The following is a 22,852-nucleotide window of genomic DNA, read 5'->3' on the forward strand; positions in this document are numbered from 1 at the left end:
GCGTAGACGTACGGGGAGAAGGCGAAGACAGTTCGCTGCATGGATGACCCCTAGTGAGGACAGCGGGCCCTGGACAGGGATTCCGGAGCCTGCATTGCACGGCCTCACTCGTTTGGGGGGCGGGTCGGAGGACAACTGACTTGCCCCCCCGTTGGCACGGGAGCCCTGGCGCAAGCTAGGGCGGCCGGGCGGCGTCGTGGTGGATGTGCAACGACACCGGCGCCGACTCAACCGGCGGGAGATAAACCCGGGGGGGTTTTAGTGGGGACGCCCTCCAGTCTGGAGGAAAAGTCCCCACATAACCCCTGAGTCTCCCTGGGCTCATGGGGTATCTACAAAGCTTTTCCCCCGTAAAAAAAGGCATACCATGCCATGCTTACCAGATTCAACGAAAGGGCATCAAATTTGGTGTGGGATATAGTAACAGGTGACGAAACATGGATTTATAGTTATGATCCCAAAACAAAGCAGCAATGGGTCTTTCGAGATGAGCCGAATTGCTTCTTTTTTTAATAAAACTGGACACGTTGCTACTGTTGCTTTGGAGAATCGTTGTACCGTGAATAGTGATTGGTACACGACCATTTGTTTGCCGGAAGTTATTGATAAACTCCGTAAAAATAACCGTAAACGCCGTATCATCTTGCACCACGATAATGTCAGTTCTCACACGGCCAGACAGACAAACGAATTTTTGAAAGTGAACAACGTTGACCTTATGAGCTATCCCGCGTACAGTCCTGACCTGGCACCTTGTGAATTTTATTTATTTCTAAAAATTAAGAACCAGTTACGCGGTCAACGATTTCATCACCTGAAGAGGCTGTCGAAGAGTATGAAAAATATGTTTCAGAGATTGTCACGGATGTGTAACAAATATTTCCGAAATTGGTTCATTCGTATGAAAAAGTGCATTAACGCTAACGGAGAATATTTTGAGAAACAATAAATTCATTTCCTCCATTAACTGCCTCCGTGGCCGAACGGTTACCATGCCGGGATGCCACGCAGAGGTCTCAGGTTCGATTCCGGGGTCGGGAGAAACATTTGTATGGCCTACATTTATTTCTTTCGTGAATTTGGGTGTAATTTGTGGTTGTCTATGTGTGTGTAATAACATTATTATTATTTCTGACTATTTATAGTATTCTTTTCTTATTCATTCCGGAAACTTATAGTGCGCGTCACGTACTACCTTCTAAGAAACGTTCACGTGTAACCCATAGTTCACAGAGTTAATAACAATTGAAACATTAGAGATTGTTTAAATCACTAAAGCATAGTTTCCCTAAGTGGTCCCTACCGCCTTCCAGTGGGCGTTGAAGAGTCCTAGAGGGCCGGTAGGGGTCTCAGGAGCAATTGGGGGGGCGTTGATGCTGTCCAGGGGGTGCTACCGCATTTGAAAAAAACTGAATTATCTATGTAAACTGCACTACATTTTTTTGCATATGATTTTTTGGGTTAAGTTAACATAAAATACATGTTTTCAATTATTTTTTTATGGTGGTGGGCGTTCAAATTTTCCAAAAGGCCAAAAAGTCTGGGAATAAATGAAAAATCAAAATCCACACAAAAACAAAACACAGCTACAAACAAGAGACAAAAAAGAGGCGACATTATTATCAATGTACTACGTATTAATTATTGATATGCATAATAAGTGTACCCGTCGACTCTACCTAGAATGGAGTTAGGCGACAAAGGACAACAAAGGACGTACTTCTGCGAAGCTCTTAGGTACTGAACTTCGCAAAAGAAATGATTCTTGGAATTTCTCGAATGAAAGTATATTATATTCAGTTCGCCTAACACAAAGAACGTTACACGTGCCCAAGTGATTAAGTTTTAGTAAGTCTGTATTTTCTTATATAGAAGTTATAATAACGACAATCTCGAAGGCCCAACGGCTAGCAATCTGGGCGTTGGATATGAAGGTCCCGGGATTTCCGACATGACCAATTTGGGAAATTAACTTTGTTCTGATCTGGGTGTTCTGGGTAGTGCCCCGGAGTGAATTCCGTTCCTCTGGTAATCATAGTACAGGGAATTCCTTAGTTTTGAGACCAGGTGTGGTTATTTGGGACTAAATGAATAGCCATTGATAATATTAATAACTTCATAAAAGAAGAACATCACCGGTTAACCTCGTAATTTTTTGTCAAAGTTCTGAGATTTTTACCTTTTAAATCCCAGATTCTGCAAATTTAAATCTATCGAGAGACAGTTAGTGCGGCAGCGACATAACCAAATCTCAAATCTCTTAAAAAACGCAATATTTCTTATTGTATTTAGAGTGAGAAAAAGAAATGGCGGGTTTTTCGTTGTTACATTTTTTACATCAATTGATTTTTACTTTATTTATTATGTTTTGAGTTTCTTAAATATGTTATATGTAACAACTGCCTCCGTGGCCGAACGGTTACCATGCCGGACTGCCACGCAGAGGTCCCAGGTTCGATTCCCGGGCCGGGAGAAATATTTGTATGGCCTACATTTATTTCTCTCGTGAGTTTGGGTGTAATTTGTGGTTGTCTATGTGTGTGTCCATGGCACCCGCGACACAGGGTTACCCTAGTGCGGGGCTATGTTGAGTGTGAGCGTTATTATTATTATTATTATTATATCTTAAAAATCGTTAATGGTTGAGTAGCAGTAGAGCTCCATGTGAAAGAAAATGTGATCATTATTGCGTTCCGGTTTTGAAGGGTAACGGTGCTGGTGAAATTATAGGCAAATGGAACTTGTCGACTTATGTCCCAGTGGCAGCGCTCATCAGTTCCTTTTTTTATACTATACCAAGTAACGGGACGAACAAGTTGTGCGCCTGATGGTAAGCGACACGCCATCCATAACAATTGCAGTGCCACTCGGAGCTTTAAAATACAAAGATCTGAGGGGCACCGTCACTGCGCCCGTCATCCTGTCATATTGTTGTTGTTGATAAGTCTTATGTGCCTGTAATTTCACCAGCACCCTTACCTTTAAAACCGGAACGCAGTAAAGCTTACATTATTGCTTGGCGGCAGTGCTTCCCTGGACGAACTCATTCACTAGGAGGTCTACTGCTACAAAATCTTTGCGCTGCCTGACACTGCAACTTGACTTGACTGGCATCCCACCAGGCGACAATAGCTACATTCAAATTTAAAAACATTTATTTCAGGTTAAATCCATATAATGTGAGTATTAATGTTATTTATTGCCAATGCTCAATAAATAATCAATACTAAAAAAAAACAATACATTTGCATGTGTGCCAGTTTGAGTTAAGCGCTGCTAAAATACAATATGAACACTTTCTCTTTACGGTGTTATTTCTTAACACCCTGTTACGAATATACCAGCCCTATCGTCCTTCTGAGAAGGGCTTTCATGGAAATTCGGCCGAAAGCAAAGTTAATAATAACTGGTTCTGGAAAACGAGATAACGTCAATGGAATATTAGAGTAACGGCTGCTTTTATAAGCATTGGGTCCGTACGTAATAAAAATACAAGTTTACTGTTCATTCAGCTGAACTGCGAATTGAAAGCAACAAAATAGTCATTATTTTAGTTCTACGTCGTCGGTTAAAACTCATTAAATGATAGTGTGAAAAAAAAACATTTTTTTTTTCAGAAAAATAAATATTTTTCCAGATATTATTCCAATATTTTTCCACATTTGACGTTGGCACCTGTCAAAAGTAGAAGTTACTGAACGAAAACGATGGAGCCATTAAAAAGGTTTTTTTTTCGCTGTTGTCCAATCATTTAGTAGCATCTGAGCTCGTTGTGAAAGATTTCGTCGAGGGAAGTGCTGCCTTCTTACTTATTTCTGCCGCCAATCAGTTATGTTGGCATTACTGCGCTCCGGTTTCGAAGGGCAAGGGTGCTGGTGAAATTACAGGCACATGGGACTTGTCAACTTATGTCACAGGGTGACAGGCGCACTGCCAGTGCCCCTCAGATCTTTGCGATTTAAAGCTCTGAGTGGCACTGCAACTGCTATGTAAAGGCGTGTAGCTTACCATCATGCGTACGACTCGTTCGTTCCATCACTTGATTTTATTTAAAAAAAAGTATTTCTCAAGGTATTTTGCCAGCACCTTTGCCCTTCAAACCCGGAACGCAAAAATGCTTACATTACTGCTTGGCGGCAGAAAAGGGTAAAGTGACAGTAAAGTACTTCCCTGGACGAACCCTTTTATAAGGAGAGCTGCTAATAGAACACGCTCTTTCGTTTAGTACGTTACTGTTGGGAAGTTTGAACGCGCAAGCAATAATAATTGCATATTATACATTGACTTACAATTATATGGACGTCGGGTCCGCGCTAAAAAGTGTCCGAACTTGGCGTTAAAATCGTATACAGAGCGTCATTCACGCTTTAGTCTTCGTTTGTTCGACTGACAGCGAAGCAAGCAAAATTAGACAGTACTGCGATGACATTACGATTTAAATCTAACGTTTCAGCTTTTTCATATTCCTTTACATGTCACTACGTTTAAATAGGTTGACTTGGGACATTTTTTTCGTGGTTTTTGTATTAGACCCGTCGTCCATTTATTAGTAAGTCAATGATATTATAGAATGTTTATGTTGTTATGTTGGACGATGCTGCACATACCTACTATGATGTACAAATAAATGCATCACGGTAATCTTTTCCCCGTTTGTCGCAGGATGTGAATTATGATACATGAATGGTATATTGTGCATCTGTCGATGCGAAACATAGTGAGATATAATATACTTTACACTGTAATATCTATTAGACCATGGAAAGGCCGACTAGTTTCTTTTGAACCGTGAAATAGTGGCGACTTTGATTATTTATTTATCTATAGACTTTGTTGCCGATAACTTACACAATAACTTATCTATTTATTATTATTATTATTAGTAGCCATAGAGCTCCGTGTGAAAAAGTTCGTCCAGGGAAGTACTGCCACCTTACCTATTTCTGCCGCCAAGCAGTAACGTGCACATTACTGCGTTCCGGTTTCGAAGGGCAAGGGTGCTGGTGAAATTACACTGTGATTTAAAGCTCTGAGTGGCACTGCAACTGTTATGGACAGGCGTGTCGCTTACCACCAGGCACATGACTTGTTCGTCCCGTCATTTGATATTATAAAAAAAATCTAACATGAACATGTTATGACATATATGTATCTTCATGTTAGATTTTTTTACGCGTACGTATTATACGAGTATATTACTTATTATTACTCAAATTTGATGAAGGTACCGCCTTCAGCTTGTCCTAAGACGTAGGCCTCTTCCAGAGATTTCCATTTCTCCTTATTATATTATATATATATTTTTTAGTCTTTGATTTGCTTTTAATTGTAGTTCGTTTTAGTTTATATTCCAATTTCAATTGTTTGAGGAATGAGGTTGTTAAAATTTCCAGAATGTGGTGTAGGTCGACGTTTAATTTGTCTGTCTTAAAGGGACTTCTTTTCAGAATATAATTGCTTTAATCTCATCTTTTGTTACGTCAGTTCTTTGGAAATTTAGCGTGGAAAGTTTTATTTTTCTCTTAAATTCCAATAACTTAAGGTCAATTTACATTGCGGCGGAACGGAATGGAAGCGAATTTTTAGCAAATTACACTTGAAATCGTTATATTTACACAATTTTTAAAACCATACCGTCTTATCGTTTATGTAATCCCTAACAGAGTAATATCGTCCCTTTAGTAGAGTTGCCTTTACATGATTTTTGAACTTATCAAAGAACAAGTCCAAAACAGGTTTTGGAATCTTATTATATTACTGAACACCTTGCCCCACAAAAGAACCGAGAACCCTCTGAAGTCTAACACTTCATAACGTAGTCGGTAACACGAGCTTCAATTTATGTCTAGTATCAAAATTATGTGTACGTCATTCCGTTTATTATATAGTTCATTATTTAGACGCACAAAAAGTATACAATAGTAAATAAACTGTGATGCAGTGGTAAATATTCCAATATCGAACTTACTTTGGAGATCGCTGTAACCGCACGCTTCTGCAAAATAAAATTCTACATAATATGCGTTTGAATTCCAGATGTACGTAGAATCGTGGACAACCCGGTGCTATATGACAAATATGAAGAGTTCTCAGTGCGACGCGCGCTTGCCGCTGACCCTGACACCAGGTGGTGTCCCGCGCCAGATTGCAGGTCTGTATCACAGTATAATAAAACATTGATTATTGGAATTGCGATACGGCACGAACGCAAACTGTTTGGACATCCATACACTCTGTTTAAAAAATATCATACGGCAGAAAAGAGTAACCGGTTACCTCCATTTTGTTAACTACAATTTTGAGCAATATGGCAATCTAAAAAGCTAATAATACCTAATAGAATATTCAGAATATAAAGGTAAAACGCCTTAAAGTGCACTGGGAAAATATTACTGAATATAAAGAATAGTTTTAAGAAAAACAAAATCATCTCTAATTTTTTTTTGTTATATGGAAAGCTAGAAAGTTTCAGCTTTTTCGTATAACAAACAAAATTAGATTTAGGACATTTTAAATAAATACTTTAAATCGCTCTTGTAATATTTTCCAAATGCACGTTAGACGTTTTACCTTAACAGCGTCGAAATATATTTTCTCAAGTTTTTACAGTTTTCAAAAAAAAAAGTTTAGTAAAATCGTAATTTTGCAGATAACCGGTTATTCTTGCTGCCATCGAAATACAACATGGCCATAGACAATAGGGTTAAATACATTGAAGTCAGAACACGTGAGCCAAAAATTATGTTTCGTTACTTGAAAATTTACATTTTTGCTGCAAAATGGCGGCTGAAGTTACATTTTAGTTTTTTTACAATCTCTAAGCACACAGCTACACGAGGAAAAAGTTTTCGGGCGACCACCCAGTTACCACGCCTTCATGTACTGTATGAATTCTATTTATTATGCAACAACATTTAAATTCCACTCAATAAAATTACCGCGCGGCCGCCGCGTAGACCAAATTCAAGCCAGGCTAGCCCGCGTGCCCGGAACGCTCATTTAAATTAAAACGTAAAAGCGTATTTTGCCATGACAGTTAGACGCACGCGGTCGCTGCGCGTCGGCAACGCGAACTCAGTTCTTCGACCGTGCGGCGGCCGCGCGGTGAATTTCGTCCAATAAATGCGCCCTAAGTGTTTACTATATACATATCGACACTGGAAAGGTAAAACGTCTAACAAATAAAATTAGATGTATTTTTTTCTTAAAAAATCGCCATTTTCCAAACGCACGTTAGACGTTTTATCTTTCCAGTGTCGATATAATTTTAAATACGTTTAAATCATTGAAAAGTAGGTACGCTTAAGAAATATCAATCTTTTAAGTAGTAATTTTACTGGTAGATTTAATTTTCTTTGCTTCACCTCTTGCTTACTTTGTTATTACATACACATTTGTTATCACATATATTACAATAAAAAATAGTTGAATACGTATAAATTTAACATCAACGTTCTCAAAAGTTACCAAAATTGTCTTAAAAACAAAAGTTACTAATTATATTACGCGAGACAGTCAAAAGTTACGAAAAATGCAAGAAATTAGACCATCTGGCAACACTGGTTAAGTAGTAGTATTTTTTTCTTCTTTTGGGACAGGCTATGGCGTTTATGTCATACTACCAGTTCTTAGATTGAAAAATACATTGACAATGACATGAGGATATGTTCACGTTTCCTGGCTAGGAACAAGCCACTAGCATACAGGTTAATCGTGTTCTGATACTCTTTTTATGATGAATTATCTAAATTTCTTATTTTAATTGTCGTTATAGTCGAAAACAGTTACTTGCGTGTACTGCCTACTTCACACTCTACCAGCACAGCTACATCGATCGGTCTATTGTGTAACAAAACACGTGGCGGGTGCCTTCGAGCGAATTAATTTGAAGTCTAATCAACAATACACGGTCTGTGGTGGTCACTAGTGAAACTTTATTCCACAGATTGATGACGATGGTACCGAGGACACGGGTTCGATTCCCGGTATGACATATTTGGGTAACCAAGTTTTATAAATTGGTCCTGATCTATATTATGTTCTAGGTAGTACCATTCTAGTATTATTAATATCTTAAGAACATTACTATTAATATAGTTTTTAGTGAGCATAATTATTCATGCAAAGATCGAACACTATGGAAAATCTTTCGTTTCGGCTGGATTCGAACAAGCGCCTTCAGCATGCCGTGCCTGTCGGTCCTCCAACTGAGCTACGGAACGAACCAGCAAACCTTACGAATTTCTTTATGTGCTTCTTGCAGATCCTTGTTTTTCAACGACTTTTTTGCCGTAGCGCCATCTGTGGCAAATGTATGAAAGTTTTTCTTCACTCAACCAGGCACCTTTACAGCTATCAGCAGCTGACTAGAGATGCCGCTTTAATAATTACAATATTAAGTTTATTGAATATCACGATGTTCTACTACCATGATATTCAATTATTTTTTGTGAACATACTCCACTAGTTTGTTATAATTATTAATACAAAGATCGAACACTAATAAAAATTAATTCGATACGGCTGGAATCAGTCGGATCAATGGAATTTTTCGAAGTTGATCTTGTGTACACTTTCACAAAAAATAATTGAATATCATGGTAGTAAGACATCGTGATATTCAATAAACTTGATATTATAATTATTAAAGAAACATCTCTAGTCTGCTGCCGATAGAAAGAGTCTGTTATAGAAATTTTGGAATGTCTGTAAATAGGCTACAGTGGTGATCAAAATAGACCATTGCTGTATAAATTAGTGTATAAACATACAGAAATCTAATATTAACAAGAGTATTGGAATTAATGACTATGATAAATCGTTAGTCATAATAAGAAGCATTATCACATCCGGATTTCTGTGTATTTAATGCAGGAAGCGTTGCAAAAGCTATGTTATTTGTGTTGCAGTTTCGCGGTAGTGGCAACGGGGTGTGCATCCTGCCCGAAACTAACGTGTCTAGCTCCGGGGTGTGGTGCGTCCTTCTGCTACCACTGTAAGGCGGCGTGGCACCCGACACAGACGTGTGACGCGGCGCGCCGCAGCCGACAGCCGCCGCCGCGCGCGCCGCAGCCCTCCCATGCTGATTTCGATCATGGTAAGCACAACTTACTGTACGATGAAGCACAATTATATATTCTTTATTGCACCAAATAGAGCAGACTTGTTCTGGAATAGCCACGTCAAGGAAAACGTAGTGTGGAACGCCGTGGGGCAAGATGGACGGACGACCCGGGAGGCTTATGTCCAGCAGTAGACGCGTGTAAGCTGATGATGATATTGCACCAAACAAATATAAAAGATATATTAATTCCGCAGAAGGTGAGCAAAGGTTGACTTATCTCTAAAAGAGATTACTTTCAGACAACCGAAGGCAGCGAGAGCAAAGTTCATATAAGTGGACAACAGCGTGCTACAAAGAATGAGGAATAAATATCATAAAGTACCATATAAATAAAAAAATACCGTTTCTTAAATAAGAATATAATAGAATTAAGCTTTATGGCAAACAAAATAAAAACAGTGACAATTCAAAACATAGTTAAAGGTACAATCGGCGGCCTTATCTTCTTTATCTTTATACACATTATTATACTCAATATATAACTATATACCGATACAATGCATAGAATATGCTTGTAATACATATTTCATAAGTATTATAAACAATAGATTACAATATAAGGTATAATAAACAATAAAATAATAAATAATATCAATATACACCATAAATATACGCACATAGGTACACATTCAGAAGGTTACATGAAATAAAAGAGATAATAAGATTACAAAGAAAGTGTAGTAAGAAATTATGAGAGTGAGGAGGAGATACATTTAAACTTCATATGTGAGTTTATGCATCAATGGCCAAAGTAGATAATTTTTTACTTTACATACACAAAGAACCAGATTGGTTTGGCTTCAGTTTTAGAGTCTAGGAATAACCGTCTTTATCATGTGTGTTACAGGCGAAGTCAAACCGTGCCCGCGGTGCTCGGTGCTGATCGTGAAAGTGGAGGATGGCTCGTGCAACCACATGGTGTGCTGCGTATGTGGAGCAGAGTTTTGTTGGCTATGCATGAAGGAGGTCTCGGACCTGCACTATCTTAGGTGAGATACAACAAGCCCTAAATATAAATTGACAGCAGAGGTTCCCAAACTTTTTTGCGTGTCACGTGCCAGTATTTTCTGCTTTGCTAAGTTCTAAAAAATAAAAGTTTTGATTAAATAACTTTTAGTGAGGAATTTAATTTAATACTTGGCTAATTAAAAAACAGGTTGATTTAAGGTAACAAAAAGAAAATGAAAGATAGAAAATGACAATTATGTTTGAGTACAGTCGCGTCCAAAGGTGTTAAAACGTAAAATAGTAATGTGAATAAAATCTAATTAAATAGAAACCTTTGGGAATATTACAATAGTACCATGGGCATTTTTCTAGGCCATTCTAGGCAATAAACACCCTATATATTTTTTACCAATTCATCAACTTCAATTGTTTTTTTACAGCTGACACAATGTTACCACTTTGATAAGTTTAACTATATAGAGAGAAACACAAGAGTTTTAACATTTATCTAACCGAATATAGCTTCGTATTTTGTTCGTTATGAAATGTTTAATTCTCAGGTAATTTATGTCTTAAAGTATTTTGTACTATCTGTGTATGTCGATAATTCCGTTCTGGAAAGCTAAAATTTTAGTTACGGCCTGCCTAAGTGGGTTCCACTCTCATGGATAGCGTCTCATGGACCCCTATTTTTCTAGTCGAAGTGGGTGCCTTGTAGGTTAAATGTTGAGCGATTTCGAAATCAGCGGTCTGTAATTTAAATTAGCGTTTAAAATGCACAGGTTGTAAACTCGACCATGAGATTTTTTTATCACTGTAGCACCTCTTGAGTTTTTCGGAATTTATGTGCGTAATTTCATTTGAAATTTCTAGAACTCATTAGAACTTCGTGAGGAAACTTGCAAAACAATTTAATGACGCGTGTGAAGTTCCTAATCCGCATTGTGCTCGCGTGAAAACTGTAGCCCAAGTCCTCGCATTGTGAGAGGCCTGTGCTCAGCAGTGGGACTATATATAGGCTAACTATTATTTACTATAGCATAACAAGAAGGAAATGCTGCCAGTATTTTACCGTTGCATCGGTGCACGTAACCCGGCCAAGGGGGCCTACCACATCCGCTTAAAACAATATTACTTTAACCTTACATTGACTTTTCGTACCATGACGCGCTTAAAGTAAGCTTACTATAATGTTAAAACTATGTTTTATTGGCAGCTTTGTGACTATTCATTCACTCAGTTCGTACTATGACGCGACTTTAACATTAAAGTAATATTATCTTAACATAGTTACACGGATGCAATGGAAACAATATTATTTTTAGTTTTATTATCTTAATATTGGTTTGTAATGATTACAAGTTAAGTTGAACTTATTTATTTACATATATCTCATCAAAATTTTGTTTAATAGTACTTTTTTAATTTAATAGTGCACAGGAAATAATTTCTCGTTAATGTTTATTTCATAAAATTATGACAGCGACATCTATGTACTCCTTGGTGACACTAACAGTTCACACTAGACTATAATTCCGAATTCACAACGAGGCAATCAAGACTTAGCTTGTTTTGTTTATTTTTCTTCGTGAAAATGCGGAAAAATAATTGAAAACAACGTAATTTTAATAGATTTTACTATTACGTACTTTTCTTTTGTAACAATTAAAATTATCTGAATATAAATAACAACAAGTACTTAAACATTATACTGCGATAAGACGATAAAATAGAAAGAGATGGCATTATATAGTTCATATAGCGTTATTTCTTTCCTATTTTTAGTAAGGAATAGACAATATAGGGAAATCATTCGTTCTTTCAATCACTTTAACGTTACTTGGTTGACAGGTTTGTCATGGTAACAATATGAGTAATATTATAATAAGCTTACTTTAAGCTTACATTGAAATATGATTGTTTTTGGAAAGGTTATGGTAGGCCCCCAGTACTCTCGTTCTACGTCCAAAACAATTAGGGTGAGTTCCCGTTACGTCGTAACGTTTTATATATCGTTGGACGACTGTCGCGTCTTGTCTGTTCTTATATCACGACTGTCTGTCGTGGCACAAGTATAATATCATTGGTCGTGACTGTCTCGTGGACGTTTATTTTATCTTTAAACGACTGTCGTGTCTAACTGTTCCCACTAGAATCTGACGACGATTTATTGGTTCACGGTAGCCGCCTTGTCGTTTGCAGTTTTGCATGACAGAATTGTTTGAAGCTGCGATTATCTGTCGTCACATGTTTATTGTGACGTTTTATTTACAGACGACTGTCGTTCTAATTCTTCCCATTGTCACGACAGTCTGTCGTCGTATCGCCAAAAAAAGTCGTGAAAGACAGTTAATCGTGTTGTTTTAAGTGTAAACAACTTAATTTAAATATACAAGACACGACACTTTAAACTGCACGACTATCTGTCGTGACGGCTTAATGGGAACGCGCCCTTACTGTTAAATAAGTAATACTCGACTAAATTAAAAGAAGTATGATGCGAATGAAGCTTCATACCAAAAAACAATGTCAACGTTGTTTTTTTATTTAGTCGAGTATTACTTATTTGACAGTAATTGTTTCGGACGGAGTTCGGACCGAGAACGAGAGTATGCGCATTAATTAATTTAATTTTGATCTCGCTTTCAGTCCGAGCGGTTGCACATTCTGGGGCAAGAAACCGTGGTCACGCAAAAAGAAGCTGCTCTGGCAGCTAGGCACATTAGCGGGCGCACCGCTCGGCATCGCCGTCGTGGCCGGAGTGGCGTTGCCCGCGTTGCTGGTCGGACTGCCCTTATGGGCCGGTCGCCGCGCGCATCGCCGCCTGAGGAGACACACGCCCGCGAAGCGACGCGCTGCTGTCGCTGCCGCCGTTGCCGCTGCGGTGAGTTGCTTTTCAGTATCACTGTGCTGAGGGGCCATTTGTAAATACACAGAGTAAAATTCCATAACAACACGAAAGATTTCTATATTTTATTTTTATTGAATATCATGACGTGTTTACTACCATGACATTAATTTATTTTTTGTGAAAATACTTACTGGTTTTTTCGAGCAAACACATTGAATTCCTTCGACTCGACTGGTCTCGAACCAGCGACTGTTGCCTTAACGTGGCAGTCAGCAGATCTTATGGTGCCACTTGAAATGGCTATCTGTATTCGCGTATGATATATATTTCACAAACAATCATCATGTGTAACACGTGTGACAAAGTATTTTTGCTTTGTTTGCCTATTCGACAAATTCAGCAAACACCAAAAACGCGTTACCGCGTGCTGGTCAGTTTCTCGACGCATATCAAAGGTTGCCTCCTTACGCAAATAAACCGTTCACACCATGGTCATATTAATTATTTTAACTCCTTATCTTCCCTGTTTGCCCGGACGTCAAATATTTAATATACCTGTGAAACTGTGTGTGAAATGCCACCATAAGGCGTTGGCTTTGTGTTTGGTGATTGGGACATCTTTAACTAACATTAATATAATTTATATATTTGCAAACTCATTAAATGCATTTAAGAAAAAAGTGCGAGAAATGGTATTCTAGTGGTTTTAATAAGTGTAAGTCAATGGTTTTAATGCATATTTTTAGTTTGATGACTGTAATGTAAACATTCATATTGCAATGTAGATATTTAGTATATATAGGTCACGTATTTACACAATTTACGTTGTTTATATATAGTACTACAGATATATTATAGATACATTGTTTTTAGTTATTGTTTGTAAATGGCTGTTTGTTACCTGAATAAATAAGTTAAAGAAATAAACATTTTGCTGTCACATGTAGTATGAAGTGTTTAGGAAGTTTTAACTTCTTTAATCGAATCAATGACATACAACTCAGCCACGCCGACCGCGTCACTAGTATTAAATCCTCAAGCCTGCAGGTGTGAGGGCACGATATGAGGTGGGTCATCGTTTGAGTCGCACTGCACAAGCAGTCCAGTAGATCGATTCAGAACCATACGATAACTCTGTTGTCGACTGATTCGATTAGTATCGTACGATTTATTTTTATTCACAATAACCGAATCGTACGTCAAACTGTTGTATTCGAAACCGAACCGAAATGACGTCACACCCTTACGATTACTATCCGACCGAATCGAACGTTTTAACTCGAATGTTCTGAATAGCTCGGGAAGCGCCCTTCGATTCGAGAACGATATTCAATCGAACGATTCGGTTAAGATATCGAAGAGTTCTGAATCGGGGTCCAGGTTAGAACCATCCGAAAATCCCCACCTAACAAATTGTCCTTGCTCCGACGAACCTGAGTCCGAAGCCTATTTAAAAACGGCCAGATCGGCCATGGCAATTCGTGTCCAAGAGGAAGACTCTCAGAAGGCGGGACAAACGTAGGTGGTACTCTTTCGCGCCAAAGCTGCAAATGTTCAGAGGTTTGACAAAACTTTTCCGGCTCCTGAGTCTCTGTTGCACTGTGAAGTGATCGTGTATAGGGTGCCGCTACGTTTCTGAGGATGTGTGGCGTTAACTGTCTACTATGAATTAAGCCATCTAACAATTTAAATTGATTGCCTCCATTGTAACTTTTCCAGTTGGTAGTATCACCGCTGGTGGCTGGGTTGGCGGTGGGCATCGGCGTGCCGATTTTGCTGTTCTACGTATACGGCGTGGTGCCGGTGTCGCTGTGCCGCGCCGGAGGCTGCGGCGGGGGCCCCGCGCCCGGTCCTCCCACTCCCTTCGACGATGATCGCGATGGGCCTGCCGATCATGATGCCGTTTCTAGAAGGCTCGAACCTAGCATCGGTAACTATACTATTTAACTATACTGGGGCAGGGGCGTTGTATAAGCTTTTATAATAAAATTTCGAGATATTAAAAATTTGCCTAAAAAAATGAAATAGGGTGTCCAAAGGAGTTTATAAATGATCTACGATGGAGTGGTTAGAACCAAAAATATCAATTAATTACTTATTTGAATCCCGTATTTCCGAAAGTAAGTTTACTGCATCGTAGGATAAAACCACCAAATATTACTTTATTTCATTCTATGTCACTCTTTGAATCTATGTGGACATTTATCTACCGTGGCCACGCAGAAGTCCCAGGTTCGATTCCCGGGCCGGGAGAAATATTTGTATGGCTTACATTTATTTCTCTCGTGAGTTTGGGCGTACTTTGCGGTTGTCTAAGTGTGTGTCCATGGCACCCGCGGCACAGGGTTTTGAGGGATAATCATTTAGTGCATAGCCGCGAAAGTCTAAGAGTTAGCGAAGTAAAACGCTCTCGCGCAGGCGACGCGTCGCTGTCGGCGGGGTCGGCGCAGGTGGAGGCGCGCGCCGCGTCGCTGGCCGCGCTGGCGGGGTCGCTGGGCGGGCCCGAGGCGGCGTCGCCGGGCGCCACGCGCGTGGAGGTGACGGCGCTGGTGGCGGCGCCGGCGCCCGACGCGCACAGCGCGCACAGCGGCCACAGCGCCCACAGCGCCCACAGCGCGCGCTCGTGGCCCGAGGACCTGCCGTCCACGTCGGCGCGCTCGGCGCGCCTGCGCTCGCTGTTCCTGTACGGCTCGGCCGTGCCGCCCGACCCCGAGGCCGGCCCGTCGGCGCCGGCGCCCCCGCCCTCGCCCCCGCCCCCGCTGGCCGTGCACGTGTCCAGCGCGTGCGAGACGGGCCGCGCGCCCGCGCCCGCCGCCTCCTAACCCGCTGCGGCGCCGCTCTATCCGATGTTTGTGATACTTTCAATAATAACTACTATTAATGATCTAAATTATTTAATTTTTCACGTTTGTAGGCGAAAAAGTAATCGTAAGCGATATTGTATGTTATGTGAATCGTATAAAACTAAACTTAAGGATTAAAATGTGATTATTATATCTAGTCGTTGTTTCATTTTCTGGGTTTCGAAATGAGAGACGGAAGGAAAGGTTTTGGCTCGTATATTTCCATATATCGCTAAGGGACACGTAGGCCTACTGAACGCCGTGTCATAATCCGGTTTTCGTAGGCACTCTTTCTTATTCTATCGACACATTTCGTCGTAAACAGAAAAGTATACAACACTCAATTATTATATCCGTAAGGAAAACTGACTCGAGTACATGGTCACTAGAACACATATTTACAATAACAATTAGAACATCTGTGAAAATATTTTTTCTTTCAAAATAGATGCTTGTTTGGCTAAGGGCAAATCTAGTTGAAATTACACGCGTACAATTTTAAATAACGTCCGGACAGGGTGTGTTTAATTTCAATATCATAATCGATCTCCACTGCATTTTTCCTTCTAGATTTGTCTCTAGCTTAAAACTAAATTTAGGCCTTAAACGTAAAGCAATAAGAGCGTTCGCTAGTATCGAAAGCGTACGCGTGTCGGCTTCGTTCGCGGCATGCAGCATGCAGCGAACGACTTCAGTCGACTCAAATTGCATTAAAATTTTAAGGCTCAATTTACATTACTGCGGAACGGAATGGAAGGGAATTTTTGTAACAAAATTGTATGTACATAGCATTATGGCGATACGGTAGCTGCGGGAATTCTCTAAACGTGCAACCTTGGTCTCCCAAGTCTATTAATTTTCTAGAAAACCACTGGTCATTGTAATTCCATTGAGACTCCACTGATATTATATTGCAATTATGATTAAGAAGGCTTCCCGCGGCCCGTAGTGTCACGGGCGTCACACGTTGGCCCGAGGCCGCCCGGACTCGCCCGCTCAAACTGGCGCGTTTGTAATTCTGCTAAAATCTAGATGCAATGGCAGTTGAGTCTCAACAGTGTCAGTCAATAAATAAATAAATAAAAATAAAAAGACATTTATTTATCCACAAAATACACATAAAACTAGTACAAATAAAAAAACAGCGACAACTAAAACAGAAATGTGAATAAAAAGGTTGAAGACTCAGCATTGCTGATTTTCAGTCTACACCTCAATCTAATCGCTAACAATCGATATTGCCTCACAAAAACCACCATGGAAATTTTTATGTATCTTATTTTTTATCTCGTTTTTGAATAGTAGCCCGATCGCTAGTTCATTGCCCGTGGTCCAACTGCGTAGTCCAACTAGTAGGACCAAGGGTAAAGTTTTTTGTCCTTGGTCCAACAGTTGGACTACGGGCATTGGACCTACTGATCGGTTAGTACAGTCACCTTCAATATTAATAATGTTACTGGTTCTGAGCTAACTACAATTGTTCTCTAGGATGATCCTTGTGACAGTTCATACAAAATCTCAAGATATAATTTTGTAATAACGCGCACTGTTTAATATATTTTATGAATTATTATTGTAAGTATCGCTTTTAAGTGAAAATGAACTGAAAAGCACGCACTGAAGAGCGCCGCAGCTGGCTTTAAAACCCATTATGCTATAGTTACAAAAATCTTCATAAAACTTCCATTTCGTTCCGCAGCAATGTAAATTGATCCTAAAACAATTCTATGGAGGAACAAATATCAATGCGAGGAATGTCATGAATAAAGAGCTCTCCAACAACGGAGATGAAGGATGCAACATTAAATCTAAATAATTTAAACTGCAATAAATTTGGAAACAATATTGTCATTTCACATAGCGCTCGATCGCTATCAATGATGTCTTGTGAAAGACGGAAGAAATTTTATATACATACATTTCACGATCAACTACGTTTCTAAAGAAAACAGTCTGAAAAGGCGTATAATAAGTTGATCATATTGTTAACAATGAGATATATTTAAACTATATTCTATATGAGGAAGAAACATAGTTCATCCTTAAGGCTCAATTTACATTGCCGCGGAAGGATTGGAAGCGAATTTATGTAACCATAGCTTAGAGAACTTCATTGTCAATCGTGTATCGTTCGAACTAGATACGAGTCAAAGTCCGGAATTCCCGCAGCTGCTGTACAGTATCAACACACATAAAATCAAGCACATTTTTGTTAACTGAAAATCATATTTTTTACATTTTTTTTACATAAAAATATATCAGTGTTAAAAAAACAATAATTAAAAAACCTGATTTTCAGTAATTTGCAAAAATGTTTGATCCCTAGACACTTTTGATGCGTGTAGTTTGCACGTTACACAATTGACATTAAGTTCATTATGCTATGTACAATTTCCTTACAAAAATTAGCTTCTATTTCGTCCCGTGGCAATGTTGAGCCTTAACGTAGTTTCTATCTAACAACATTCAAAATACGCATATCGTAAGATTCGAAAGAAACTCCCATAAAAAATGAGTTCTCTACCTCATTTCAGTGCACATTACAATGGTATAATATACCGTCTCTGTGACGAAATCGTATCTGTGTTATATGCATAAATCTACTAATTTAATACCACCATAGGAAATAAAAAGTACTCTATCAGAAGTTACAAAACTCATTTTACGAAAATTCACACATCTTGAGTTACCGTTGAGTGGAATTGTATGGACTAATTCTGATCGGCTCAAGCCGATTCTGCGTTAGTAAGTGTAGTAGCTCCCTTACATTACAAGGTTAAACGCGATGAAACAATATTTTTCATATAGTTACGATAGTGCCGACTTAGGATACAGGGTGTGCGACGCAGACGGGCGCAGTGTCTTAGACTGCTAACAGATTGACTGCATGTTTGCAGTTAATCCGTGAAGTCGTTATCAAGTTCATACAGTCGAAACCGACTTCATGCAGCCGAGACCTTGACTGCAAGAAGTTGATAACGACTTCACGCATTAACTGCGTTCAGTCGATCTCGATCGCTTGAAGCCGGTTTCAACTGCATGAAGTTGATAACGACTTCACTTCGTCAATCTGTTAGCAGCCTTAGGGGGCGCCGACGACGCCTCCAAAAAGCCTACCTAACCTGACTTTAACTGCAAGTATTACAATTTGATCGCGTGCCTGTTTGAGGGCGCCAGGGTATTGATTGCATCCGGGCGCTACGCTGGCTAGAACCGGTGTACGTTATGAGGGTGGATGAAGACTGCAGAAGGTGGATGTGACGTAATATCATATCTTCAGTCAGTTCATGACCGTGGTCACTGCACCGGATAGATATCCGAAACTTCGAGATAGTACACGAGTGTGCAATTACCTATTAAATGTTACATCGCGTTTATTCCCGTTTTGTGATAGAAGTAAACTAATGGAAAAGTACGTGTGACGTACTTTACACGAGATAAAAGAACAAAATCTATGTATGATTTTTCATAGTTCTCTGTTAGATAACTATATAAATAATAATGAAACAAACGTACCAACTCCCGAACTATTGAAAATATTATAATAAAAAATAAAGGCAATTTTCCAAAATAGGTATGTATGTACATTTGTTACAATTATACTTGGTTATATATCACAATATTCTTAGCCTACTTAAAATTAAAATATATACAATTTGAAATGTTAATATTTTATGTTTTTTTTATATTTTTGGGTTTATTTAGAACAGGTCAATTGAAAAATCAGAAACAATTTCGTTTAACATTTTTTTTGTTACATTGTATGTACCCTCAAGGCGCGTTTATTCGACACAAATTTCATCACGCCTACGTCGCCGCACAGCGACCGCATGCGTCTGTCATGGCAAAATACGCTCTATTGATTTAGCTTTTACGTTTTAACTTAAATGAGAGACCCGGGCGCGCGGGCGAGACCGGCTTGTTTTTCGTCTACGCGGCGGCCGACGACCGGGCGGTTGTATTGTTCTGAGGAATTTAAATGTAAATAGAATTCAGATTCGCCAGTAATGTGCGTGAAAACGTGATAGTTGAGCGGACACCGCGCGACAACTTTCGCATCGTGTAACAGCGCTCAGGAAGCAGGCAACACATTCGCGAGCTTAACTATATGTATATCAAATTGACGAGACGAAACGCATAAGCGACCAAAGTATTTCCTAATATTAAGACTCCAAGCGCCCCGGTACCACTACTGCGCGGCAGATACCTAGTAGGAAGTGTCGCGCTACATCTGCTGCATGGTACTGTACTGCAAAATAAATTCCCTGACATTTCTAAACAACCTAGCTATTAGAAACATTTTTAAAGCTACATACTACTTTTTATTGAGCTTCGATTTTATTATAAAACATCAAATTTTTACTATTAGAATTTTTTTTTTATTAATCTAGAAGAATTAATATTTTTAAATGCACATAAGTCCAGTTTATTTATGTGGGTCGACCGGAAAGCTATGAAAACAATTGGTCGAACCTCTCTCGTTAGTACTTACTTTTTAAACATTTATAAAATTCAATTATATAATTAATGCTACTTATAATTAGGCCTAATTTCAAATTTCCCTTCACTAGCCCTCTCAGGGCTGCTAGCTCTTCCAGAACTTTCGATACATCTATAGACTATTCTATCCTGTTTGCTTACTTAGCCCAAGTAATTTTTATAAATTAGGGACGACAATTCATATATCTAAAACTTATGATTGTAACAAATACATTCCTGGCTGTAGAGTTTTATAAATATATCAACGGTGAGAATAAAGGTCATCGCTTACATGCACTGCTCCAACACGGTTGGACGGTGGGGCACGAAAGGAAAGGACTGATAGCAAATCATTATAGTATATGCCATCGACACGGTAAGAAGACTGTTCCAACCAACGACTTCAATCTATAGGCAAAAATATTCACAGCAACTACATGTTCCGAACAAAACACTATCAATAGTGACCATGTTTTGTTTTAGTGTTGAATTTTGTCAAAGAGTATCAATACCATTGTACCGTGGACAGACGTGATAATCTATACCTATTGGGAATAAGCCAGGCTAATTATACTTAGGCAGGCAGATAATATTGAGTGTGTAACCAATGATATTTATCCATAGTTGAGGAATTGACGTTAAAGCCCAGGCACAGTCGCTATTAGTTGCACAATTTCATTTTCCTTTGACCCAGGGGCCGCTTACTATTTATAATTATTACTAAAAAGAAAAACAAATTAACACACTAGGGCCGCAAGAGTACAATTTGGAGTTGAGGAGATTGGATGTAATGGAGACATAAATATTGTTCTGGAAAACCCCTTATAGAAAATAACCAAAAAAATTTATACTAATGTAACCTATTGTATCAAATCTAAAAATGCCCCTAACTGACCATGCAATTTGAGGCCGGCATAAACAGCATGTGGTACAGTGTTAAAGGCCTTGTTAAATATTATGAAAACAAATTGAGAAAACGAATACAGTAGAGTTGTTGAAATTATAGATGTTATGTACTTTGCCTTGCGGAAAGGCAAAGATCTTTAGACCGTGCAGCCTAGACTTTTCTTAAATTTATATATGGTAATCATAGCAACTATTTTATTAATATAATCCCTACTCTGTTATTGTATAGTCAGTATACTGTTGTTTGTTAATCTATGATATTGAAGTGTTGTGTCTTCACCGCATATCAATGAAATACAGCTTGTGTATGGTACGCCGCATCTAGTATGCTAGTACATAAACACCGCTTTGCTCACCTGGTGGAAAGTGACGATGGAGCATGCACACCTAAAAATGCCTGTACACCTCACCTTGAAAAGGCCCAAGGTACAGCGTTTAGGTAACAAGTCTGCAGGGAATTCCACTCCATACCCGTTCGCCATTTTGTCTTACAAAGGGAAAGTCCGCTTTGAAATATTTTATTTTGAGTTAAAACGTGTAAGTGAACGATGACCATTATTTTAACAAAAAAATGTATACTGCATATATTGCGTGCATCTGGCTTAAACAACAATTCCCTATAAACACAGCCTTACTAAATCTCATTATAACAAATTACACAGTGCACACCTGACTTCTGTTAACCAAAAACAATTATTAACTATACAAAGCAGAGACAAGTCCTTAACTATAAAAATTATTCCATATGACGTGATCTAACTGCGCATGCAAAGTATTTACAAAGTAAACACACAAAATAAAATTCCATAACAAAACAAAGATTTCATTATTTTATTTTCATTGAATATCATGACGTGTTTACTACCATGATATTCATTAACTTTTTTGTGAAAATACTTCACTAGGTTGTTCGAACAAACACAAAGAAAAATTCCTTCGACTCGACTGGAAACGAACCAGCGACTGTTGCCTCAACGTGGTTACCTGTCGATAGAGCCAGCAGATCTTATGGTGGCACTTCATGTGGCTTTTGATATATTTGGCAAACAATACCATGTGTACATTCATATACATGAGATACTAACCTAATATAAACCGACCTTTTGGTTCTGAGAGCCATCTTACGTATTGAACAATGAAAAAATTGAAGCAATTTCAACTTTATTGTGTAAGCAAGTGGAGTGTTGCTTGAAGATGATCAACATATATTTAAAACCAATACCAAATTTCGTCATTTAACTTCCAAGTAAATTGGTCGAGCGGCTTGTTGTATCGACTACCAGTTACAATACTCGTGGTTCGATTCCACGGGCACTGTTTTGTTTTAACGTTATATTTTTAACAGCATTGGTTCACTAGAAACTGCCTAAGGTGGGTGGGTGCATATTATTAATAAAGCGTAGGGTGAGTATGGATAGATTAACAAATAACGAAATCGCTCTGCAGTTTGCATACGATCGTGTCTTCTGTGATTACGCATTGTTCCACGTTTCGTTCCTATTTGTCTATTCAGTTTTAATAAATTTCAAGGTTTTAGTGACTTTCAAAGACTTTTACTTTCTTTCTTGTTTTAATATGCCACACTTAACGGAATTATTAAAATTAGAAATTATTGTTCTGTATGCACAAGACTTAGACATTCCCTACACCTATCCAGACGTTAAAACAGAAAAAAAATATTATATAGTCATAGCTAAACAA

General features: G+C 38.7%; 1 protein-coding gene across 1 annotated transcript in view; it reads left to right on the forward strand.

Moving 5' to 3' along the window:
- The window catches only part of LOC113240466 (E3 ubiquitin-protein ligase RNF19B-like), a 182,836-nt gene extending 166,902 nt beyond the window's left edge, over positions 1-15,934 (forward strand). Inside the window, exons 4-9 of the mRNA XM_026477779.1 lie at positions 6,037-6,151; positions 8,910-9,097; positions 9,972-10,113; positions 12,722-12,956; positions 14,643-14,853; positions 15,342-15,934. Of these exons, the coding sequence (XP_026333564.1) occupies positions 6,037-6,151; positions 8,910-9,097; positions 9,972-10,113; positions 12,722-12,956; positions 14,643-14,853; positions 15,342-15,745 (1,295 nt within the window). The 3' untranslated portion in view covers positions 15,746-15,934. The remainder of the gene's footprint in view (positions 1-6,036; positions 6,152-8,909; positions 9,098-9,971; positions 10,114-12,721; positions 12,957-14,642; positions 14,854-15,341) is intronic.
- The last annotated feature ends 6,918 nt before the right edge of the window (positions 15,935-22,852 follow it).

This window comes from Hyposmocoma kahamanoa, unplaced genomic scaffold, assembly GCF_003589595.1.
Source record: "Hyposmocoma kahamanoa isolate Upper Pololo Valley unplaced genomic scaffold, ASM358959v1 138, whole genome shotgun sequence".
In the NCBI taxonomy this organism is placed as follows: domain Eukaryota; kingdom Metazoa; phylum Arthropoda; class Insecta; order Lepidoptera; family Cosmopterigidae; genus Hyposmocoma; species Hyposmocoma kahamanoa.